The sequence below is a fragment of the Rhinatrema bivittatum genome, chromosome 1, assembly GCF_901001135.1.
Source record: "Rhinatrema bivittatum chromosome 1, aRhiBiv1.1, whole genome shotgun sequence".
Taxonomy (NCBI): Eukaryota; Metazoa; Chordata; class Amphibia; order Gymnophiona; family Rhinatrematidae; genus Rhinatrema; species Rhinatrema bivittatum.
Window position 1 is genome coordinate 520325327 of NC_042615.1, and position 20473 is coordinate 520345799.

The following is a 20473-nucleotide window of genomic DNA, read 5'->3' on the forward strand; positions in this document are numbered from 1 at the left end:
ATGTTACCATTCTATGCTGGCACATGCATAATTTCTAATCTATACCAATTATAGTTTTTTCTTATTGTGCCTTTCTGTAAACCGTTGTGATGGTGAATTAACTTAACGACAGTATAGAAGAGTTTTTAAATAAAATATATAAATAAATAGTCAGCAAAGAAAAGGGAGGTGATATAAGTCTGTGGTGAGACCTCATTTGCAATGCTGTGTACATTCTGGAGATTGCATCTTCAAAAAGATTTAAACAGGATAAAGCAGATCCAGAGGAACAGATTTAAATAAGTATATCTTAGAGGAAAGACAAGATAGGGGAGATATGATAACAGACATTTAAATACTTCAGGGGTATCAATAACAAGAGGTGGGTCTCTTCCAATGGAAAGGAGATTCTGGAACAAGGAGTCATGGGATGAAGGTGAAAGAGGGTAGACAGAAGTAATCTAAGGAAGTATTTATTTATATAAAGGGTGGTGGATGCATTAATAGTCTGCTGATGGAGGTGGTAGAGACAAGGACAGAGCAGTTGTGTTAATGAGCAGACTAGATAGACTATATGATATTTTTCTGATGTCATATTTCTATATTAATAAAACAGAGACTATCCTATTTCTATTTATTTATTTTATATTGTGCCTTTTGGAACTTCAAAGCAGATTACATTCAGGTACTGTAGGTATTTCCCTATCCCCAAAAGGCCAAGGGAGAGATTTGCGAAACCACAATATTTTACCACGGGAGGGGTGGAATATCACAGGGGGAGAAAGGAGGGCATTCTTGTAACATTTTGCCCCTCCCCGTGAAAATATCGAGTTAGGTGGAGTGGTTAAAAATAAGGGGGAAACCCTGGATTAATTTTGATTCATCTGCAAACTCAAAAGGAACAGGAGGAAGTTGTCAACAATAACAAAATATGCTGTTTATAAAGTTACATAATAAGATCAAAATTTCTTACCTCATTTTCTGTATGTAAATCTACTTCTCCTGCACACTGCATGGAACTAAAAAATAAACTGAATTTTTCATTGATTTGTTCTACCAGCTGTTTCAGGGGGTTCAGCCAGTTCTCTTTTACCTAAAAACAAACACAAGTGAGTCAAAACAGGATGCTGCAACATTCTATGAATGTTTGTATTTTCAGTCTTGTTTGAGATCATCTACCAAGTACAAGTCATGGTTTCATATAAAATTCTCAAACTAGCCTCATGTATTGTGGGGTACACGGAAACCAGCTACCTCAGCCTGCTTTTCATATCTGAGGAAGACAACCTGTTTGGTTCTTGAATCTGGTCTTCTGTCACGACTATTTGCCTCTATCATTGGACCCAGCCTTTGAAACTCCCTGCCAAGGGAGATAGCAAATGTTGCTTTCCTGTAACAGGTGTTCTCATAGGATAGCAGGATGTTAGTCCTCACATATGGGTGACATCACAGGAAGGAGCCCAATCATGGAACACTTTTGTCAAAGTTTCTAGAACTTTGACTGGCATTACTGGGCATGCCCAGCATGGCACTAAACCTGCAGCCAGCAGGGGTCCCTCTTCAGTCTTGTTTAAAGCTACAGGAAGTGCCGAAAAATAAAATAAGAAAACGTTACGAACCCAACACCGTGGGGCGGCGGGCGGGTTTCGTGAGGACTAACATCCTGCTGTCCTGTGAGAACACCTGTTACAGGTAAGCAACATTTGCTTTCTCACAGGACAAGCAGGATGATAGTCCTCACATATGGGTGAGTACCGAGCTAAGGATGTCCGAGCATGCACCAAATGTATGCAGGCGTGCAAGGCACTAGGCCTGGGATGAAATTTGGGCGAATTCCACCGGGCAGGCAGAAGGGTGTTGGTACATCATGTTGTAAATAGGTTGCATAAGACAGACTGGCCGAAGATGGAATCTTGTCTTCCGGCTTTGTCTAAGCAATAGTGGGCTAAAAGTATGGAGAGAACTCCAGGTGGCAGCCCTGCAAATGTCAGGAAGCGGCACCGATCGTAGGTGTGCTACTGAAGTCGCCTCACAGAGTGAGCTTTAACACGGTCTTGAAGTCTATTTACCACCCACAGGCTGCCCCAATTTGAGAGAATGGAAAGAGACAATCAGTTGAGTGCTTTTCCTGTGGGCAGCTGTATGGTCTAGGCAGAACGCTAGAGCCCGTTTGCAGTCAAGGGTATGCAGAGCCTGCTCTCCTGGATTGGAATGGGGCCTGGGAAAAAAGGTAGATAGTATGATGGATTGATTGAGATGAAACTCCGAAACTACCTTAGGCAAGAATTTAGGGTGAGTTCGGAGTACTGCCCGGTCCTGCAGAAGTTTAGTGTAAGGCGGATAGGTAACTAGAGCCTGTAACTCACTAACTCTGCGAGCCGAAGTGATTGCCAAAAGGAAAATCACTTTCCATGTGAGATAGCAAAGTTCACAGGATTGAAGAGGCTCGAATGGTGGTTTCATGAGCCGACAGAGAACTAGGTTGATGTCCCAAGAAGGGGCTGGAGGACGCAGAGGAGGCTTAAGGTGAAGCAAGCCCTTCAAAAAACATGTTACCAGGTGTTGTACTGAAATAGGAACATCCCCAACACCTTTATGGAAGGCGGCAACCACACTGACATGCATTCTAATGGAGGAAGTTTTTAGACCTGACTGACAAGTGCCAGAGATAGTCCAGAAACTTCGTGATTGGACAGGTAAAGGGATCAAGGGACTGAGAGGAACGCCATGATGTAAACCTGGCCCATTTGTAAGAATACGATTTTCTCGTGGAAGGTTTCCGTGAAGCAATGAGGACACGGGAAACTGGTTCAGAAAGGTTAAGTGGTTGAAGGATTAACCTTTCAACATCCATGCCGTCAGGGACAAAGCTTGAAGATTGGGGTGGTGGAGGCCACCCATCGTCTTGAGTGATTAGAAGCGGGTCTTTTCCCAAGGGAATATGCCTACGAATGGAGAGATCCTGAAGAATTGGAAACCACACTTGGCACGGCCAGTGGGGTGCTATCAGGATCATGGTTCCCTTGTCCTGACATAACTTCACGAGAGTCTTCGAGAGAAATGAAAGTGGAGGGAATGCACATAGGAGACAGGTTGCCCATGATAGGGAGAACGCGTCTCTTGGCTGATAATGTTGACTGCGAGTGAGAGAGCAGAAGTTGTCTACTTGGCGATTTGGAGGTGATGCAAAGAGATCTATTTGGGGATAACCCCATTGCTGAAAAATTGATTTCGCTAATGAGGGGTTGAGAGACCACTCGTGCGGTTGAAAGGTGCGACTTAGCTTGTCTGCCAACACATTGTCACTCCCGGCAAGGAGGTGGCCCTGAGGTACATCGAGTGGGAGAGGGCCTCCGCCCATATCTGTGCAGCCTCCTGTATTATTTGGAGTGAATGTATTTGCATGCACTTAAAATTTGGGGCATATGTGCACGTGGCCAGACTATCTTATAAAACGCGCATATATGCGCATGTTATAAAACAGCCGCGTCCCTGGGTGCGGGTAGACATGTGCGCACCGGTTTGAAAGTTACAGTCTAATGTGGATCCTCATGGTTTCTTCATGGGATCTTTGAGAGTTGTATTATACTATTATTAGACCACAGTATTGAAAGATGGGTTTTATCTTCATGCTGGATAACAGTCTTAATAAAAATTCACTTATTGAAGAGCAGGTTTCAACAGAGCCCTTGAAGGGACCAATCATGACCCATGTGTAGGGAATAAATTAAGTGAGGTAGCTGTCAGAGCTAACAGCATTTAGTATTCAGCAGAGAGAGAGAGAAAGAGAAAGAGCAGTAACAGCCTTTTCTGCTCCTGCATTGCTTTTTGGATAGTTGTGGAGGTGAAGAATCGGGATTTTTGTCCAAAAAATGTTTTTTTAAAGGTAGGGGTAGGGAGGGAATAGGTGCTGTTGCCAGAGGACAAATTTAAATTGGGAGGAGGGGTGGGGGGCATTTTTATTCATATTGGGAGATATAAAAGAAGGGATGCTTAGCCATGCAACATTTTTTTTATTCATATCGGGGGTGAGGTGAGGGAAATTGGACACTTCTCGCCCAATAGGCTTTTGAGCATGGTGTTATCAGATTAACTTTAGGCCTGTGATTTTTTTCCAACCAGAGCTAACCAAATAACTTTATCCAGCTAGCGCAGATATTCAGCTCTAGACGGATAAACTAAAGCCAAGCCCCCGGACACCCCCAACTCAGCCTCTTTCTTTCCTGGTTAAACGAGTGAGATGATGAAATTTTCAGATGACAAAATTATTTTCAGCTGTTTAAACAATTGCAGATTCTAAGGAACTGGAGGACCCTGTAAGACTAGAGACTGGGCATCTGAATGGCAGATGAAATGTAACATGGAAAAGAGCAAAGTGAAGTGCACAGGGAAAAATAATTCCAACTATAGGTACGACATTCTAGGTTACGTATTAGGAGTCACCGCTCAAGAAAAGGACCTTGGAATCTTCAGCTCAGTGTGTGGAGGCAGTAAAAAAAAAAAAAAGCAACTAGAATGATCCAAAAGAAATGGAGAATAAAATAAAAAATGTATTGCCTCTGTATTGAGCCATGATGAGACCATAGCTTGAGTATCTTATGCAGTTCTTGTTACCTCATCAAGAAAAAAACCCCCAGACATAGCAGAACTAGAAAAACAGCAGAGAAGGGCAACAAAAATGATAAAGGGATGGAATGGCTCACCTATGAAGAGAGGCTACTCAGGTTAGGGCTTTTCAGTTTGGAAAAGCAATAGCTGAGAGGGGACATGACAGAGGTTTATAAAATCATGCATACAGTTATTTTCTCTTTCAAATAATACTAAAATAAGTGGACACTCCATGAAACTACCAACCAGCAGATTTAAAACAAATTGCAAAAAATATTTTTTCACTCAACACATAATCAAGCTGTGGAACCTGCCAAGTGCTAGAAGACATGGTCATGGAGATTAACATAGTGGAGTTTAAAAGTGGTGTGGATAATATCCATGAAGAAAGCCCATAAAACATTATTAGCCAGATAGATTAGGGAAAATCACCAATATCCCTGGGAGTGAGCAACAAAAAATACATCTGCTTTTTGGGATTTGCTAGGTACTTGTGACCTAGCTTGCTGAACTTGACGGATCTCAATCTGACCTGGCATGGCATATGTTATATACACGAGCTAATAAAGAGTGGAGGAGAGGAGCGGTATACAGTTAGGTAAACACTATAGCAAAGGGTATAGCCCTATAAAGGTTCATGGATCCAATTTCAAAAGATTCAATAATCAGACTTGAAGTCAACACATTCTTCATTTATTAAGTGATACTTTTGCAGAGAGGTCTTTGGGAAGAATGCGTTGACTTCAAGTCTGATTATTGAATCTTTTGAAATTGGATCCATGAACCTTTATAGCGCTATACCCTTTGCTATGATATTTTATATACATACATACACATTCATTTAGATGCTGTACTGATTGGAATAAAATAGCACAGATTTTCATCACAAACCAATATCTTCTCTAGCGGGGATCAATCCAACAATTATGGATGTACAAAAGAATCACCAATGCTTAACTAATATTTAGATGTCTTTTTAAATCTATGTAATTGTAAATGTTAAAGTACTGCATACCTTGGAAATGTTTTGCCTGTAGTTTTCCAACTCCATTTTCTTTTGATCTAGCTCTTCTGAAAGTTGTTGTATTTCTTGTGCCTTTTTCTTATATTCATCTACAACCTAATAGCAAAAATAACTTAAATAAACATCTGTACAAAAATAAAGAAAAATGTATTTAAATTACAAATGTTGATTTACGCTAGTTCATATATAACCAGTCTGCTTATATAATAAATTCAATTTAGATAATATCTTTCATTTAAATAGACCTGCATGGCATTCTAGCAAGTTAACCCAATTTTTTTTTTCAACAAAGGACTAGTACACACTGTTCCTTCAGAAGGCTCTACTTAAAATTCTAACAGATTCAGAATCTGGCATTTGCAGCACATTGTTCCTGCTGTATAACTTATTATTACTAAGAGCTCTAGTACAGCGTGGGAGACAAGTACTATGAGGGGAAAAATCGTACCGAAGCATTTAGACCTGTGAAGCAGGAGGCTCTTGATTTCTCTTCATTTAGTAAAGCATCAATTTCATCAACTGTGTTAGGAAGAGCTTGGAATGCCTGGGAAAAAAAAACCAAAAAGTTGTGCATTAATGTTAGTTTTTAGAATGCTATAAATGACCTAAAATATTACAAAAAGTAGTTTACACTAGCAAGGTTCCAGCTAAAGTTCTCAATGGGAATACAATTTCTTTATATGTAATCTTTTTCATATTTAGCATTCTCCCCATTGTAAGTGTCTATTATCACAAGCACTTTGAAAACAGCAGCACTACACACAGAAACTGAAACCATTGAATCTGTACTAGAAGTTGATATAAAGAAACTACGTGTGCATGTTAATATTTGTGTGGGGAATAAACTCCTGGTTTCAAGCTCCCGGGAATAATCGTAAGAACATAAGAACATGCCACACTGGGTCAGACCAAGGGTCCATCAAGCCCAGCATCCTGTCTCCAACAGTGGCCAATCCAGGCCATAAGAACCTGGCAAGTACCCAAAAACTAAGTCTATCCCATGCTACTGATCCTAGTAATAGCAGTGGCTATTTTCTAAGTCAGCTTAATTAATAGCAGGTAATGGACTTCTCCTCCAAGTCCAATCCTTTTTTAAACCCAGCTACACTAACTGCACTAACCACATCCCCTGGCAACAAATTCCAGAGTTTAATTGTGCGTTGAGTGAAAAAGAACTTTCTGCGATTAGTTTTAAATGTGCCACATGCTAACTTCATGGAGTGGCTCCTAGAACTTCTATTATCTGAAAGAGTAAATAACTGATTCACATTTACCTGTTTAAGACCTCTCATGATTTTAAACACCTCTATCATATCCCTCCTCAGCCGCATCTTCTCTAAGCTGAACAGTCCTAACCTCTTTAGTCTTTCCTCATAGGGGAGCTGTTCCATCCCTTATCATTTTGGTTGCCCTTCTCTGTTCCTTCTCCATCACAGCTATATCCGAAAGGATATTGAGAGGAATAATTTATTGATGTACAATAGCTTTCACCTGCGGGCATTTAAAAATGGCCTTCCAGTGAGTCAGTTTTTTAGGATTAGGCGAACCTGTTCTTCCGTTAAGGAATTTAAAAGACAAGCTGGTTTTCTAGCTACTAGATTTTTTGACTGAGGCTATCCATATCCTGCTGTCTATAAGGCTTATAAAAGAGCATGGTACTCCCCGCGTTTAAGCTCTATTGCAATATCAGGCTAAACAACCGGTTACAGCAGATATTTGCGTTTTGCCCCACACTGATAAATCTTATTTGATTGTGGAAAGTATTAAGAGACATTGGCATGTTCTACAGCTCCATCCAATTTTTGCAGAACTTCCATTGATCTCTTATCAACGTAGTAAAAACATTCGTAATCAAGTGGTACATGCCATTCTCTCAGGATGCCCAACCTCTGATGCAAGGCACTCACAGTCGGTGTGGGAAATGTGACATGTGCGTTAACACTATAGAGGGAAATGTTTGGCAACATCCCCTTACTGGAAATAAATATAAGAAAAAATTAGACACAACGTGCAAATCCACGCATGTAGTTTACTTGATTCAATGTCCCTGTCCATTAATTTATGTGGGCCGGACCAGCAGACAAATCAAAATACGTCTCCGTGAACATAGGATTCGAGTAAATACAGCGAATCTAGAAGCTCCAATTGTAAGTCATTGTATTGATGCTAACCACACTTTTGAGTAATTAAAATGGACTGTGTTAGAAAATGTTGTTAAAAATCAATGTGGAGGTGATCTCAACTATGTCCTGAATTATCGCAAGCAGGGGTGGCTTTTCACGTTCGCATCACAATCACCACAAGGCTTGAATGACAACGTTGAATGGTCCTCGCTGATTTAAAGTCCGATTGGCTCTTCGTATCCGTAGTCTCGTTGTTTGATTGGTCCTTTTTCAAATCATCAAAAAGTTTAAATGGTTAAAAAATGGCGGATCCAGTTGTTCGCTATAAGCTGAGACCGAGTAGCAGAGTATGTAACTTGGCAGATATCAGAAACGTATGTATTATCCTGGCAGCATGACAAGGTTACTTTTGAAATTAACTTATATACCTATGGGACTTTGTTTTTTATTATAGATACTGCACTTTATTGCCCCCTGATGAAAAAGCTATTATAACTAAAAAAAAATTTCTTTAAAAAAAAAAAAGTGTTCCTGAATGTCATCTGAGTGGGGAAACCGATGATTATAAGTTGGTGAATTACAGTCGTAACCATGCTAGTGAAGGTAAAAACTGCAAAGTTGGCAACTTTACGGGCCACCATATAAGAAGCCCGCCATTTCTATGAGGTTTCCTCACTCCATCAAATATAGACTATATGGTGGTAGCTACATGTAGTTAATAGGCGATCTGGCGGCAGGATCCAGAGGGTACATGGCTGCCAGAGCCTGGCCCCCTTTGAACGTGGTTTCTGGGGCCTCCCATTCCAGGTCAATTAGTTGCTGGACGGCTTGTAATATGGGAAATGGTGGGAGGTCTGACGAAGTCCCTTCAAAAGTGGGTTCAGCTTAGGTTCCCCTGAGGCACTTGTGCCCGGGATGGCAAGCTCTTTTAAGCTGTGCATGACCACGTCTGGAAGTTCGTCCTTGGTGAAGAAGCGTCTCATGGTTCGATGGGGTTCTGTCCCCAGAGGGAGTTCCCCTTCCTCCACGGGTTCTGACTCCTCATCTGAGATGTCTGTGTCCCCGAAGGTGGGGCTTCTGGGCGGTGGGATCACTTTCCTGGGCATAGAGGGTCCTGGCATGTTGAGGTCCTCTGGTGGTGCCTGTGACCGCATTGTAGGAGGCCCCGGTTGCATGTGGATGAAGGTATGCAGACCTTTGAAGAATTCCACCCAGGAGATAGAAGCTGGGTCTAGACTAGGGGGCGCCGTGTCCCTGGGGAACCCCGTTTGAGGGGGGTCCCGGTGTGTGATGCTAGGTCCGGCATACCGCTCAAGAGGCTGGTGTCTGGTGCCGGCTGGGGAGGGCCATGAGTTGGGTCCCCTAGGGCCTCTTCGCACTGCATACACAGGGCTGTGGCCTCCTCATGCTGTGCCACTCTAATGTGGCAAGCTGGGCAAAGGCCCTGAGCTTTGAGCTTATTTTCAGGTGGAGCCATGGTTTGTGCGCGTACAATACAGTTGTGCGCTCTGGTGTGCGTCGAAGATGCGCGTGTAGATTTGGTGCTCGTGTGCAGAGCAATGTGCGCGCTGTTGTGCGTATGGGTCGAAGTTATGCGCCCAGTACAGTGAGCAGTTGGCTATGCGCTTCGCTTGTGCACACAAGGTATTTGTGGGCATGGCTCGCCTCTGTGCACACGGATCGAGACAGTAGACAGGGCGGCGAACAGGACCAAAATAGTGACGGCGATCATGCGGACAATATGGCAACCACCTCGGAGGGTCTCCACGTGTGAGGACCCTCGGATCTGACCGGGGTCTAGCCCTGCTAGGGCTGATCAACCCAGTGGCACTGGTTCCGGCTGGCAACCTGTGCGTCTCCTTGAGCTTCGGAGACCGGAGACTTTTAAATAGATTTCTACCTTACCTTGTCCCAGCGCTTCCTGGTTTCGTTCCGGGCGGTCTCCGGCTGCGGGGGGAGAGGGAAAATACCTTCACCGCTACGCTCGAGGTTGCACCCGCTGCCTTTCACCCTCACCCGATGTCGGGGGCTAGGGCCCCCCGAGGGTCGGCCGCCGGGCCGAGGCTCGCCTCCGAGGGATCGCGGAAATCACCTCGGAAATCTCGACTGGGGGAGGGACCCAATGGGTGTCACCGCAGGAGAGCGGGGCTCGTCTGCAGAGGTAAGATTTCTTCTTAATTTGGATTTCTTTGGTAAAATTTACTCTTAACGCTATGCTAGCATGCATAGAGTCCCTAACTGCTATGGAGACGGAAAATACTGAAGAGCTGCACTTCCTGCAGGGGTATATGTACTAGGGCTGACATCAGATTGAAATCTGATCTGTCTCCAACTGCTATCAGGAGTACACTATACCTATTGGTCCTGAGTCCATCTGCTACATGCTAGGAAATGTTTGTTGTTCATGTTTATTTTTACCTTTCTATGGTATCTCAATTTTTATGCTATTTTATTATGTATATTTTAATCTTTGTAAACTGTTTTGACCAACGATCATTATAAAGGCAGTATATAAACTTTTTAAAATAAATAAGTGATCTCTCTGTACTTTGCTCCATTCATTTTTCCCTCGATCCTGACTAGACTCCCAGTTCCTACAGCTGAACAACATCCCTAGAGCATGATGCTGCTACCACCACACTTCACTGTAGGAATGGTATTTGCTAGGTAATCAGCGGTGCCTGGTTTCCTCCAGACGCTTGACATTCAGGCCAGTCTTGGCTTCAACAGACCAGAGAATCTTGTTTCTCATGTTTAGAGTCCTTTAAGTGGCTTTTGGTAAACTTCAAGTGGCTTCCGTTTGGCCACTCTACTACAAAAGCCTGATTGGTGGAGTGCTGCAGAGATAGTTGCCCTTCTGGAAGGTTCTCCCATCTCTCCCCTGACTGCTCAGTTTGGGTAGGTGGCCAGCTCTAGGAAGATTGTTGTTCTGGTTGTTTAGAACGTTTTCCATTTAAGAATGATGAAGACCACTGTGTTCTGCAGGACCTTCAATACTGTAGCACTTTTTTTGTACCCTTCCCCAGATCTGTGCCTCGACACAATCCTGACCAGAGGTCTACCAAAAATCCCTCCAACTTCATGGCTTTGATTTTGCTCTGACATGCACTGTCAACTTTGAGACCTTATATAGACAGGTGTGTGCCTTTCCAAATCATGTCCAATCAATTGAATTTACCACAGATGAACTCCAATCAAGTTGGAGAATCATCTCAAGGATGATCAATGGAAGCAGGATGCGCCTGAGCTCAAGTTTGAGTATTATAGCAAAGGGTCTAAATAGTTATGTAAATATATTTCACGTTTTTATTTTTAATTTGCACAAATTTCTACAAACGTGATTTTTCTTTGTCATTATGGGGTATTGGGTGTAGACTGAGGAGGGAAAAATGCATATTATCCATTTTAGAATAAGTCTGTTGTATGTGTAAGTTTAGCCACATATCAAGTGGTAATTTTTAAAAAGGCCATTTCTACACTAACATCCTGTTTTATGTGCAAAAGTCCCTTTGAAAACTGCCCCACGATGTACAATATCCAGTAATACACGATTCATCACCACATATTCATGAATCAGGCTAATACAGCACTCAAAAGCAAGAGCTGACTCTTAAGATGAGAATAACTGAAAAACTTAGTTTTATTTTGCATGCTTTTTGCTTCATAGTGAAACAGTCTTGCATTCTGATTGTCAAGATGTCACAAAGTAACAATAGTTATCTTTAAAAAAAAAAAAAAGTGCTACCAAATCAGCATTCTAAATCACATGTAGAAATAATAACCAGTAGAAACTGGTTATTTTTGCACATCACCTTAGATGTTTATGGAACTGAAAGCAGATAGACCCTTTATGCCTTACAGAAGTGGGATTCACTGATGGTCCTTGTGGACTGCAAACAATTTTTTTTCAGGATATCTTTAATAAATACACAAGGCATATATGCATGTAAACCTAGCTCATGCATATTTATTAAGGATATGCAAATGTAACTGGTCCCCAAGTTGGATGGTTTATCCTTCACTTGGGATGGCACGGGTTCGGGTTCAGTCCAAATGCAGGGGAAGAATAATCTTCCGGGCCTTCTGGCATGTTTAGCCACTCTTTACTCTTAGTGCTCACACCAAAGGTAGAAGACCTCACATAGGTGCCAAACTGTCCATAGGAGAAGTAAGGAGGATATTACCAGCAGCAGGAATAAACAAATAGATTCACACCAGGACTCAGTCATATAGTTCTGGCAATAGATGGAGCAGCAAAATAGAATAAATCACTCAGAGGTGTTCAAATAAAATAGTCTTTACTGCAACTTTTATCTCCCTTCTCTTGCACCATTATCCTGGAGAAAAACGGTTCCCCTTGCAATGTGGGAAAACTGGAATGGGGGTTCCAGCATGAAGACAATCAGCAAATAGAGGAAAATCCCCAAGCACAAAAACTGCAGGACAACTGTCCCGATATACAAAATAGCCAACTGCAATTGGAAAAGCAAGTTTGCTTACCATAAACAGTGTTTTCCGCAGATAGCAGATGAATTAGCCATGCTGTCTGGGTACGTCGTCCGTGCCACTAGGTGGCGGAGCTCTCCAAGATCACCCAAAGTCTTTTGGTGAGGTGCTCCTTCTTGTGTGTTCCCTTGCCTCCTCGAGGCTCCTCAGTCCTTGTCAACGCAAGATGATATGCAATGCCGGAACAGTCAGGGGAGGAATGGGGGTCAGCATGGCTAATTCATCTGCTATCTACGGAAAACACTGTTTTTAGTAAGCAAACTTGCTTTTTTCCAAAGATAAGCAGCTGAATTAGCCATGCTGTCTGGGAGTCCCCAGCTGAAGTATTGAGCGTGTAATTTAATGCGAGTATGTTGTAGGTAGTTTAGCACTCAATACAGTAGTAAGAGGCGGACAGTTCTTATAAGCCTGCTGGATTAGATGATGATATGTTCTGTTCCAGAATTATCCGCCCCATGTTGGCATCATCCCTAGTTTGTGTGTCCAAACAGTAGTGGGATGTGAAGGTGTGCAGTGAGGACCATGTGGCTGCCTTGCAAATGACCAGGAGAGGCAAATCGTGGAGGTGAGCAACGGAAGCAGCCATCGCACGTATTTGATGTGCCTTGGGTGTGGAAGATAGCGATTCTGAACTTTTCTGGTAGCAGAAACGTATGAAGTTGGAAATCCAGGATGATAGCGTTCTTTTGGAAACAGGAAGTCCTGATGCATTTGGATTGAAGGAGAGGAAGAGCTGCGAGGATCTATTATCAGATTTAATGCGCTTTTTATAATAAGCGAGCGCTCGTTTACAGTCCAATGAATGAAGACGTCGTTCACTGTCGTTCACATGAGGTTTTACGTGGAAAGTCGGGAGGGTAATGATCTGGTTTAAGTGAAAAGCTGAGCCCACTTTAGGAAGAAAGTTGGGATGCGTACGTAGCGTAACCTTGTCATGGTAGAAGGTGGGTAGTGCACCAAGGCTTAAAGTTCGCTGACTCGCCATGCGGATGTGAGGGTGACTAAAAATAGTACTTTCCAGGAAAGGTACCTAGGATGACAAGTGTCCAGCGGTTTGAAAGGTGGTAGCATAAGCTGCTCCAGAACTAGGTTGACATCTCACGGTGCTGGTGGTTTCTTTATTGGGGGCCGTAAATGTAAGACACCTTTCATGAAATCTGGAAACAAAGGTATGACAGGTTCCCTGTTGAGAGGAGTGTGGTAAGCTGCTATTGCACTGAGGTGAACACGAAGAGAGGCGGTGGCAAGTCCTTCCGTGTAAAGCAGATGGAGGTAAGTCAGAAGACATTCTGGTGGACAGGTGAGTGGATCTGTGCCTATCAAACACCAGGATGCATAACGCGCCCATTTGCGTTGGTAGCTCAGTCACGTTGATAATTTTCTGGATGAGATCAGAATATCGTGCAATTAAGGAGAAATGTTTAGGTTTTGGAATATGGCCCTTTCAATCTCCATGCAGTGAGATTCAGCGACGTGAAGTGGATGGAGCACTGAGCCCCCTTCTTGGGTGAGGAGGGTGGGATCGTTCCCTAGAGGGATTGATTTGCAAATTGACAGTTAAATTAGGAGGCTGTATCACGGTTGTCGTGCCCATGCCGGTGTGATCAAGATCAAATCCGCATTGTCTGTCTTCGACGCATCTCTGGACTGTGCGAGAGATAAGAGGAATGGGAGAGAACGCGTAAAGCAGACCTTGGGACCAATCAAGGAGGAATGCATCCTGCACCAGCCGGTGGGCGCTGGGATATACTGAGCAAAACAGGACGACTTTCTTGTTGTGCTCCGTTGTGAAGAGGTTGATCTGGGGAAGACCCCAAGTTGAGAAAATTTGATTGTCTACATGCTGATGTAGTTACCATTCGTGAGGGTGAAATATTCTTCTCAGCTTGTCTGCCCTGGAGTAGTTGATTTCCGGTAGATATGTGGCTTGTAGGGAGATTCCCTTGCTGTGGGTCCAGTCCAGAATCTTGATCGCCTCTTTGCAAAGGTTCCATGAACCGGACCCTCCTTCTTTATGTAAAACATCGCCACTTGGTTGCCCGTGTGGATCATGACAACCTGGTGTTGGAGGTTGTGTTCGAAAGTTCAAAGGGCATTTTTTTATAGTCCGAAGCTCCAGGAGGTTTATGTGGTGATTTTGTTCCTGTTTGGAGCACAACTCCTGAGTCTGTAGGTTGGTAAGACGGGCTCCCCATCCTGTGGGGGAGGCATCTGTGGTGAGTACTAGTTGATGGCGAGGGGGGTGTAGCGGTGAGCCCTCTGATAGTGCTGGTGGGGTTATCCACCAGCGGATGTCTATTTTCATTGTGGTGGTTAGCGTCATTGGAGTCGATAGTGGGCTTAGGAACTGAGTCCATTGATTCTTTAGACCCCATTGTAGGCGACTGATATGTAGTCATGTGTGTGGAACAACATAATTGGACGCTGCCATATGACTCAGTATGCTTAAGATTTGACGGGCTGGGGAAGTTGTGAGGTCTAATAGGTGATGGGCGAGTGTAATCAGAGCTAGTGCTCGAGATTGTGGCAGGAAAGCTCTGTCTTGAATGGTGTCTATGTATACTCCGATGAATTGCAATGTTTGAGTAGGTTGCAAGTTCGATTTTTCATAGTTTATTAAAAGGCCCAGATTGTCCATACAATTGATTGTGCAAACTAAACTGTCCCGCAGAAGAGAAGGATTGGGGGGCTACTAGCAGCCAATCGTTGAGGTATGGAAATATCTGAACCCTCTGTCGACGGAGGTGAGCCACCACTACCGCTAGACATTTTGTGAAAACTCTGGGGGCGGAGGAGAGCCCGAACGGGAGAACTTTGTACTGAAAATGTCTCCTTTCCGCTTGAAAAAAAGAGGTAATGCCAAGATTTGGGATGCATTGGTATGTAGGCATATGCATCCTTTAAATCTAGGGAGCACATCCAGTCCCTTGGGTTGTAGGAAAGGAAGAATGGATTTGAGAGAAGTCATCTTGAATTTCTCTCTCTGTAAGTGCTTGTTGAGGGAGCGTAGGTCCAGAATTGGGCGAAGCCCTCCAGATGTTTTGGGGATGAGGAAGTATTGTGAATAGAACCTCTTCTGACATTGGGATGGTGTTAACTCCCATATGCAGTGTTGTTGATGCAGTTGGTCGATTTCTTGAAGGAGAATTTCCTGGTTAACAACTTGGTGTTTGGTGGAAACTGTATGCGGTAGAGATGGGAGGGATGCGAAGTTGAGAGAGTACCCCTCTCTTATTATGGTAAGGACCCATAAATCAGATGTTATTTTATTTATTTATTTAACATTTTTCTATACCGAACTTCATGACAAGCTTCATATCAGGCCGGTTTACATCAAACTTGGGGTTAACTTAACAAAACCATATAACAAGAAGGCCGAGGTGCAGGTACAAATAACAGGGATATTAAACTTGGGGGCTAGAGTAGCCAGGAAATTAAGGACAGAAAGAACTGGAGAATGAACATGACTGAATGAACAATGGTTAGGTCTGACATTTAGTCTGATGGGCTATATGAAAGCAAAACTGTTGCATTGTTAGGCTTCAGGGAAGGCTTGGACGAAAAGCCAAGTCTTGAGTTTCTTTCTGAATGTAATCAGGCAGGGCTCAAGTCTTAGGTCAGTTGGCGGGTTGTTCCAGATGATGGGGCCAACTGTGGAGAATGCTCTTTCTTTGTGGAGGTTAGACGGGTGGATTTATTTGGGGGAACTTGAAGGGTTCCTTTATGTGCCGCTCTGATGGGTCTTGTAGATGTGTATAGTTTGAGAGGGAATTGAAGGTCTAGAGGAAGTTGGTTGTGTATGGATTTGTGGATAATGGTGAGTGCCTTGTGCAAAATTCTGTATTTAATGGGTAACCAGTGTAAATTTCTGAGTATAGGGGTGATATGAGTTCTCCGGTTAGTGTTGGTTAATATCCTGGCGGCTGAATTCTGGAGCATCTGTAGTGGTCTGGTGGCAGAGATCGGGAGTCCTAAGAGGAGGGTATTGCAGTAGTCGGTTTTGGAAAATATGGTTGACTGGAGGACCGTTCTGAAGTCCTGGAGATGGATGAGGGGGTTTGAGTCTTTTCATAACTTGTAGTTTAAAGAAACAGTCCTTTGTAATATTGTTGATTGGTTTTTTTAGGTTTAAATGATTGTCGATGGTGACTCCTAAGTCTCTAACATGAGTGGTCTGAGGAGTATAGGTTGTCTGATCATGGCTGGTAGAATGGTCTGAGGAGATGTGAAGAATTTCCGTTTTGGCTGCATTGAGGACCAGGTTCAGGCTGGTGAGTAGGTGGTTGATGGACTTGAGGCAGTCCTCCCAGAAGGAGAGCGTCTTTGGAAGGGATTCTTTTATAGGGATCAGGATCTGAACATCGTCGGCATATAAGTAGTGAATTAGGTTAAGGTTTGTGAGGAGCTGGCAGAGAGGCAGTAGATAGATATTAAAGAGTGTGGGGGAAAGAGAGGAGCCTTGAGGAACACCTAGAGTGGTTTTGAAGTTAGGAGATTCTTTATTGTTGATCGTGATCTTGGAACTTCTATTATCGAGGAATGAGCTGAACCATTGGAAGGCATGTCCAGATAGTCCAATGTCTGCAAGACGATTGAGGAGGATGCTATAGTTCACGGTATCAAAAGCCGCAGATATGTCCAAGAGAACTAGCAGGAATGAAATCCCTTTGTCTAGGCCCATAAGGATGTGGTCTGTTAGCGAGATGAGGAGGGTTTCAGTACTGGAAGACTTGCGGAAGCCATACTGGGAGGGGTATAGGATTTTATGTTCTTCTAGGTAATCCGAAAGCTGTGTGTTCACCACCTTCTCAGTTAGTTTTGCTAGCAGCGGGAGGTTGGATATGGGTCGGAAATTGGAGAGCTCATTGGTGTCCAGGTTGGGTTTCTTCAGGAGGGGTTTAACAGATGCTGTTTTAAGTTCATCCGGGTAAATTCCTTGGGCAAGGGAGCAGTTAATGATGTCGGCCAGGGATCTGGAGATGGTGCCTGGAATGAGGAGCAGTAGTTTTGTTGGGATTTGGTCCATCGGGTGGTTGGATGGTTTCAACTTCTTGAGTGTTGATTCTATCTCCAGAGAGGTGGTAGGCTCGAAGGACTCTAGGGTAGCTCTGGGGGAGTCTGTGGTGGCGTAGTTTAGATCTAGAGGTGTAGGGTTAGTAGGGAGCAGCGCTAGAGTGTTAGCGATTTTATTCTGAAAGAAGATAGCGAGTTCATTGGCTTTGGATTGAGCTTGATCGTTGGGGATGGTAGGAGCTGAGGGTTTGGTGAGTTGAGCTACATAGGAAAACAGGGCCCTTGCGTCGTACTGGATATCATGGATTCTGCTGGCGTAAAAGTCCTTTTTTGCTTGTAGGAGATGAATCCTGTACAGATGCATGTTTAGTTTGTAATCGGACAGTGTAGTAGAGTTGGGGGATTTCCGCCAAAGGTCTTCCTTGTGTCGGAGGTTTTGCTTCATTCGTTTAAGTTCAGGAGAGTACCAGGGTTGCTTCCTTTTTTGGGTCCAATTGATGGTTTTTGACTCTATGGGGCAGAGTTTGTTGGCTATAGACTCTGTGATATTGCGCCAGGATAGAAGGGCAGAGTTGGGGTTGGAGGTGTCTAGGTTAGGGAGTTCTTTGGAAAGATGTTCACTGAGGATATCGGATGTACATCTTCTTCTGTGAAGGATAGTGGAGTGAGGTTGTGATTGAGCGGGGTTTCCTCAGGTCTTGAGGGTTGCTGATATGAGTGAATGGTCGGACCAGGGGACTGGGGTGCAGTCTGGAGTGTTAGTGTATGATAGGTGTGAGTTTAGGAAGAAGAGGTCTAGTGTGTGTCCAGCTTTATGGGTGGGCTTGTTGACTATTTGTTCAAAGCCCATTGCCTGGAGTGTGGACAAGAAGGTTTCGCAGTTGGAGGAGATCGAAGAGGCGTCGACGTGAAGATTAAAGTCCCCCAAGATCATGGCCGGTGAGTCCATGTTTATGTATTTAGCAATGGTTTCTATAAGGGGTGAGGCATCAGAGTCTATTGATCCCGGTGGGGCATAGACAAGGAGGATTTGAATATGTTTAGATTTGAACAATCCGAGTTCTAGTTTTTTGAAAGAGGTCTTGATAGGTTGTCGTCTAAGATTCAGTTTCTTCTTGGATGCTAGAAGCAGACCGCCCCCTCTTTTTTTGGGTCTGGTAATTGAGAAGACGTCATAGAGGTGGATAGGTAACTGGTTTATCAGTGCAGTGTCGGTGCTTTTTAACCAGGTTTCCGTGATTGCACAAACATCAGGGTTGGAGTCAAGCAGGTAATCGTAAAGAATGTGCGTTTTCTTAGTGAGGGATTGAGCATTGAAGAGAGTAAGAGAGAATAACGTGAGTCCTAGTAATTGTGTCAAGGGTGAGAGCATGATTGGGATGAGTGATCTCGTTGTCTGATTCAAGGTCCGTTGTGAAAGTTTGGAGAGGTGTGGGTGGCGGTGATAGATGATAGGAATAGGGAAGGATTGCATGCTGCCTACTCGGATGGTGATGAGAGGGTGTAGTAGGGAGAGGAGTTGGAAGGAGGTGGTCGGAACTGGTCAGGCTGGCGTGGATGCTGGAGCGGCTGGAGTGGAAGCTGGAGCGGCTGGAGTGGAAGCTGGAGCGGCTGGATAAATGCAGAAGTGGCTATAATGGGTGCTGGCTTTACGCCAGGCAGTAAAGTCCGTTTGTCTCAGGATTTTTGCTGGCAGCTACCATTATTGTGGATGTAATTGCCTCCGTGGGTATGGGTCGGGGCTCCCTCGGGGCTGCACGAAGGGGCGAACAAAGGGGCCTGCCCCTTTGTCGCGCTCCTTTGGCGCGCGACGCTCGGCGCCGAACAGAGCCGCGATTTAAAGCCCTGCTGGGCAGGCTGTGATTGGGTGAGCTGGCGAGTAGGCGGGACTTGAGTCTCGGCGCGTTTTTTTGTACCTTCGTTGCTGTTTTTGTCTTTGATTTTGGTCGCGCTGTCGGCGCTGAGGCCGCCCGGGTGGGGAGTGAAGTTTTCTGGCCTTCCCCCGGTGGGGCTCGGTGCCGATTGCGCAGGCCCTCCCCAGCAGTAGCGGCAAAGGAAAGGAGATGGCGCCGAACAGAGCCGCGATTTAAAGCCCCGCTGGGCCGGCTGTGATTGGGTGAGCTGGCGAGTAGGCGGGACTTGAGTCTCGGCACGTTTTTTTATACCTTCGTTGCTGTTTTTGCCTTTGATTTTGGTCGCGCTGTCGGCGCTGATGCCGCCCGGGTGGGGAGTGAAGTTTTCTGGCCACTTATGTTGCTCCACTGTGAAAGAAAGTGGGACAGCTGTTCTCCTACTTTTTTGGTCGGTAGTGGTGGCCAGGTTATTCCTAAAAACTTTGCTGGCTTTCAGGTGGGTGAAGGTCTGTGGGTTGGCGGGGAGTGCGAGGGGTTTGGCGTGAAGCTTGCTGCTGGTAAGGTTGCTGGCGGTTCATTTGGTATTGCTGAGGCCTGTAAGTGGTATAAGGTCGGTATGTGTGCCTAGGGTAAAATTTCAAGAGGATGAGGTGTCATGTGACGTGGTTAAAGATAATACTGCCACTTTTTGTTCCTTGAGCTTTGCGACGGTCTCAGTGAGCCTGTCTCCAAATAGGTTGTCTGGTCGACAGGGAAGGTTAGCAAGTTTTTCATGTACATCATCCCTTATGGCGCTTGCCCTCAACCATGCCAGTCGTCTCTCCGCTATGGCATTAGATGTGGTCTTCGCGGACGTTTCAAACCCCTCGTAGACAGAACGCACAATGTGCCTAAGGCCCTCCTCTTATGTCATAAAATTCTTGGGGAGGGGTAATGTTAATAGAACCCTGTTGTAAAATGGGTTTCAGAACTTGTAAACACTCGAATAGATATTGGGCCACGTAAAATTGGTGGTTTTGAATTTTTGCGTTTAAGATTCCTGCTTTGAAAGCCTTTTTTGCAAAGTCATCTAGAGTTTTGTTGTCTCTTGTCGGTGGGCTATTCGAGTATAGTCTTGATTTCTTCGCTTTTTGCATGGCTGACTCGATGACATCTGATGCATGCGGAAGTTGGACGTTGGTATAGAATGGCGAATCTCGCATTCTATACTTAAGATCGGTTTTCCTCGAGGTTGGAGTCGTGGAGAACAGAGAGTCCCAGGCCTTTTCCATCACCGTCTCTAGCACTGGATGAGAGGGAAGTGCTGTGGGTTCAGCCGGAGTGTCAAAAATTTTGAGGATTCCAAACATTTCTTGCCTGGGGTCTGG

General features: G+C 44.4%; 1 protein-coding gene across 1 annotated transcript in view; it reads right to left on the reverse strand.

Annotated features, from left to right (window-relative positions):
• Window positions 1–20473, reverse strand: part of SMC5 (structural maintenance of chromosomes 5) — a 281089-nt gene that overhangs the window by 21892 nt on the left and 238724 nt on the right. Inside the window, exons 19-21 of the mRNA XM_029612667.1 lie at window positions 6060–6155; window positions 5603–5707; window positions 953–1072 (exon numbers count right to left, since the gene is read on the reverse strand). Of these exons, the coding sequence (XP_029468527.1) occupies window positions 953–1072; window positions 5603–5707; window positions 6060–6155 (321 nt within the window). The remainder of the gene's footprint in view (window positions 1–952; window positions 1073–5602; window positions 5708–6059; window positions 6156–20473) is intronic.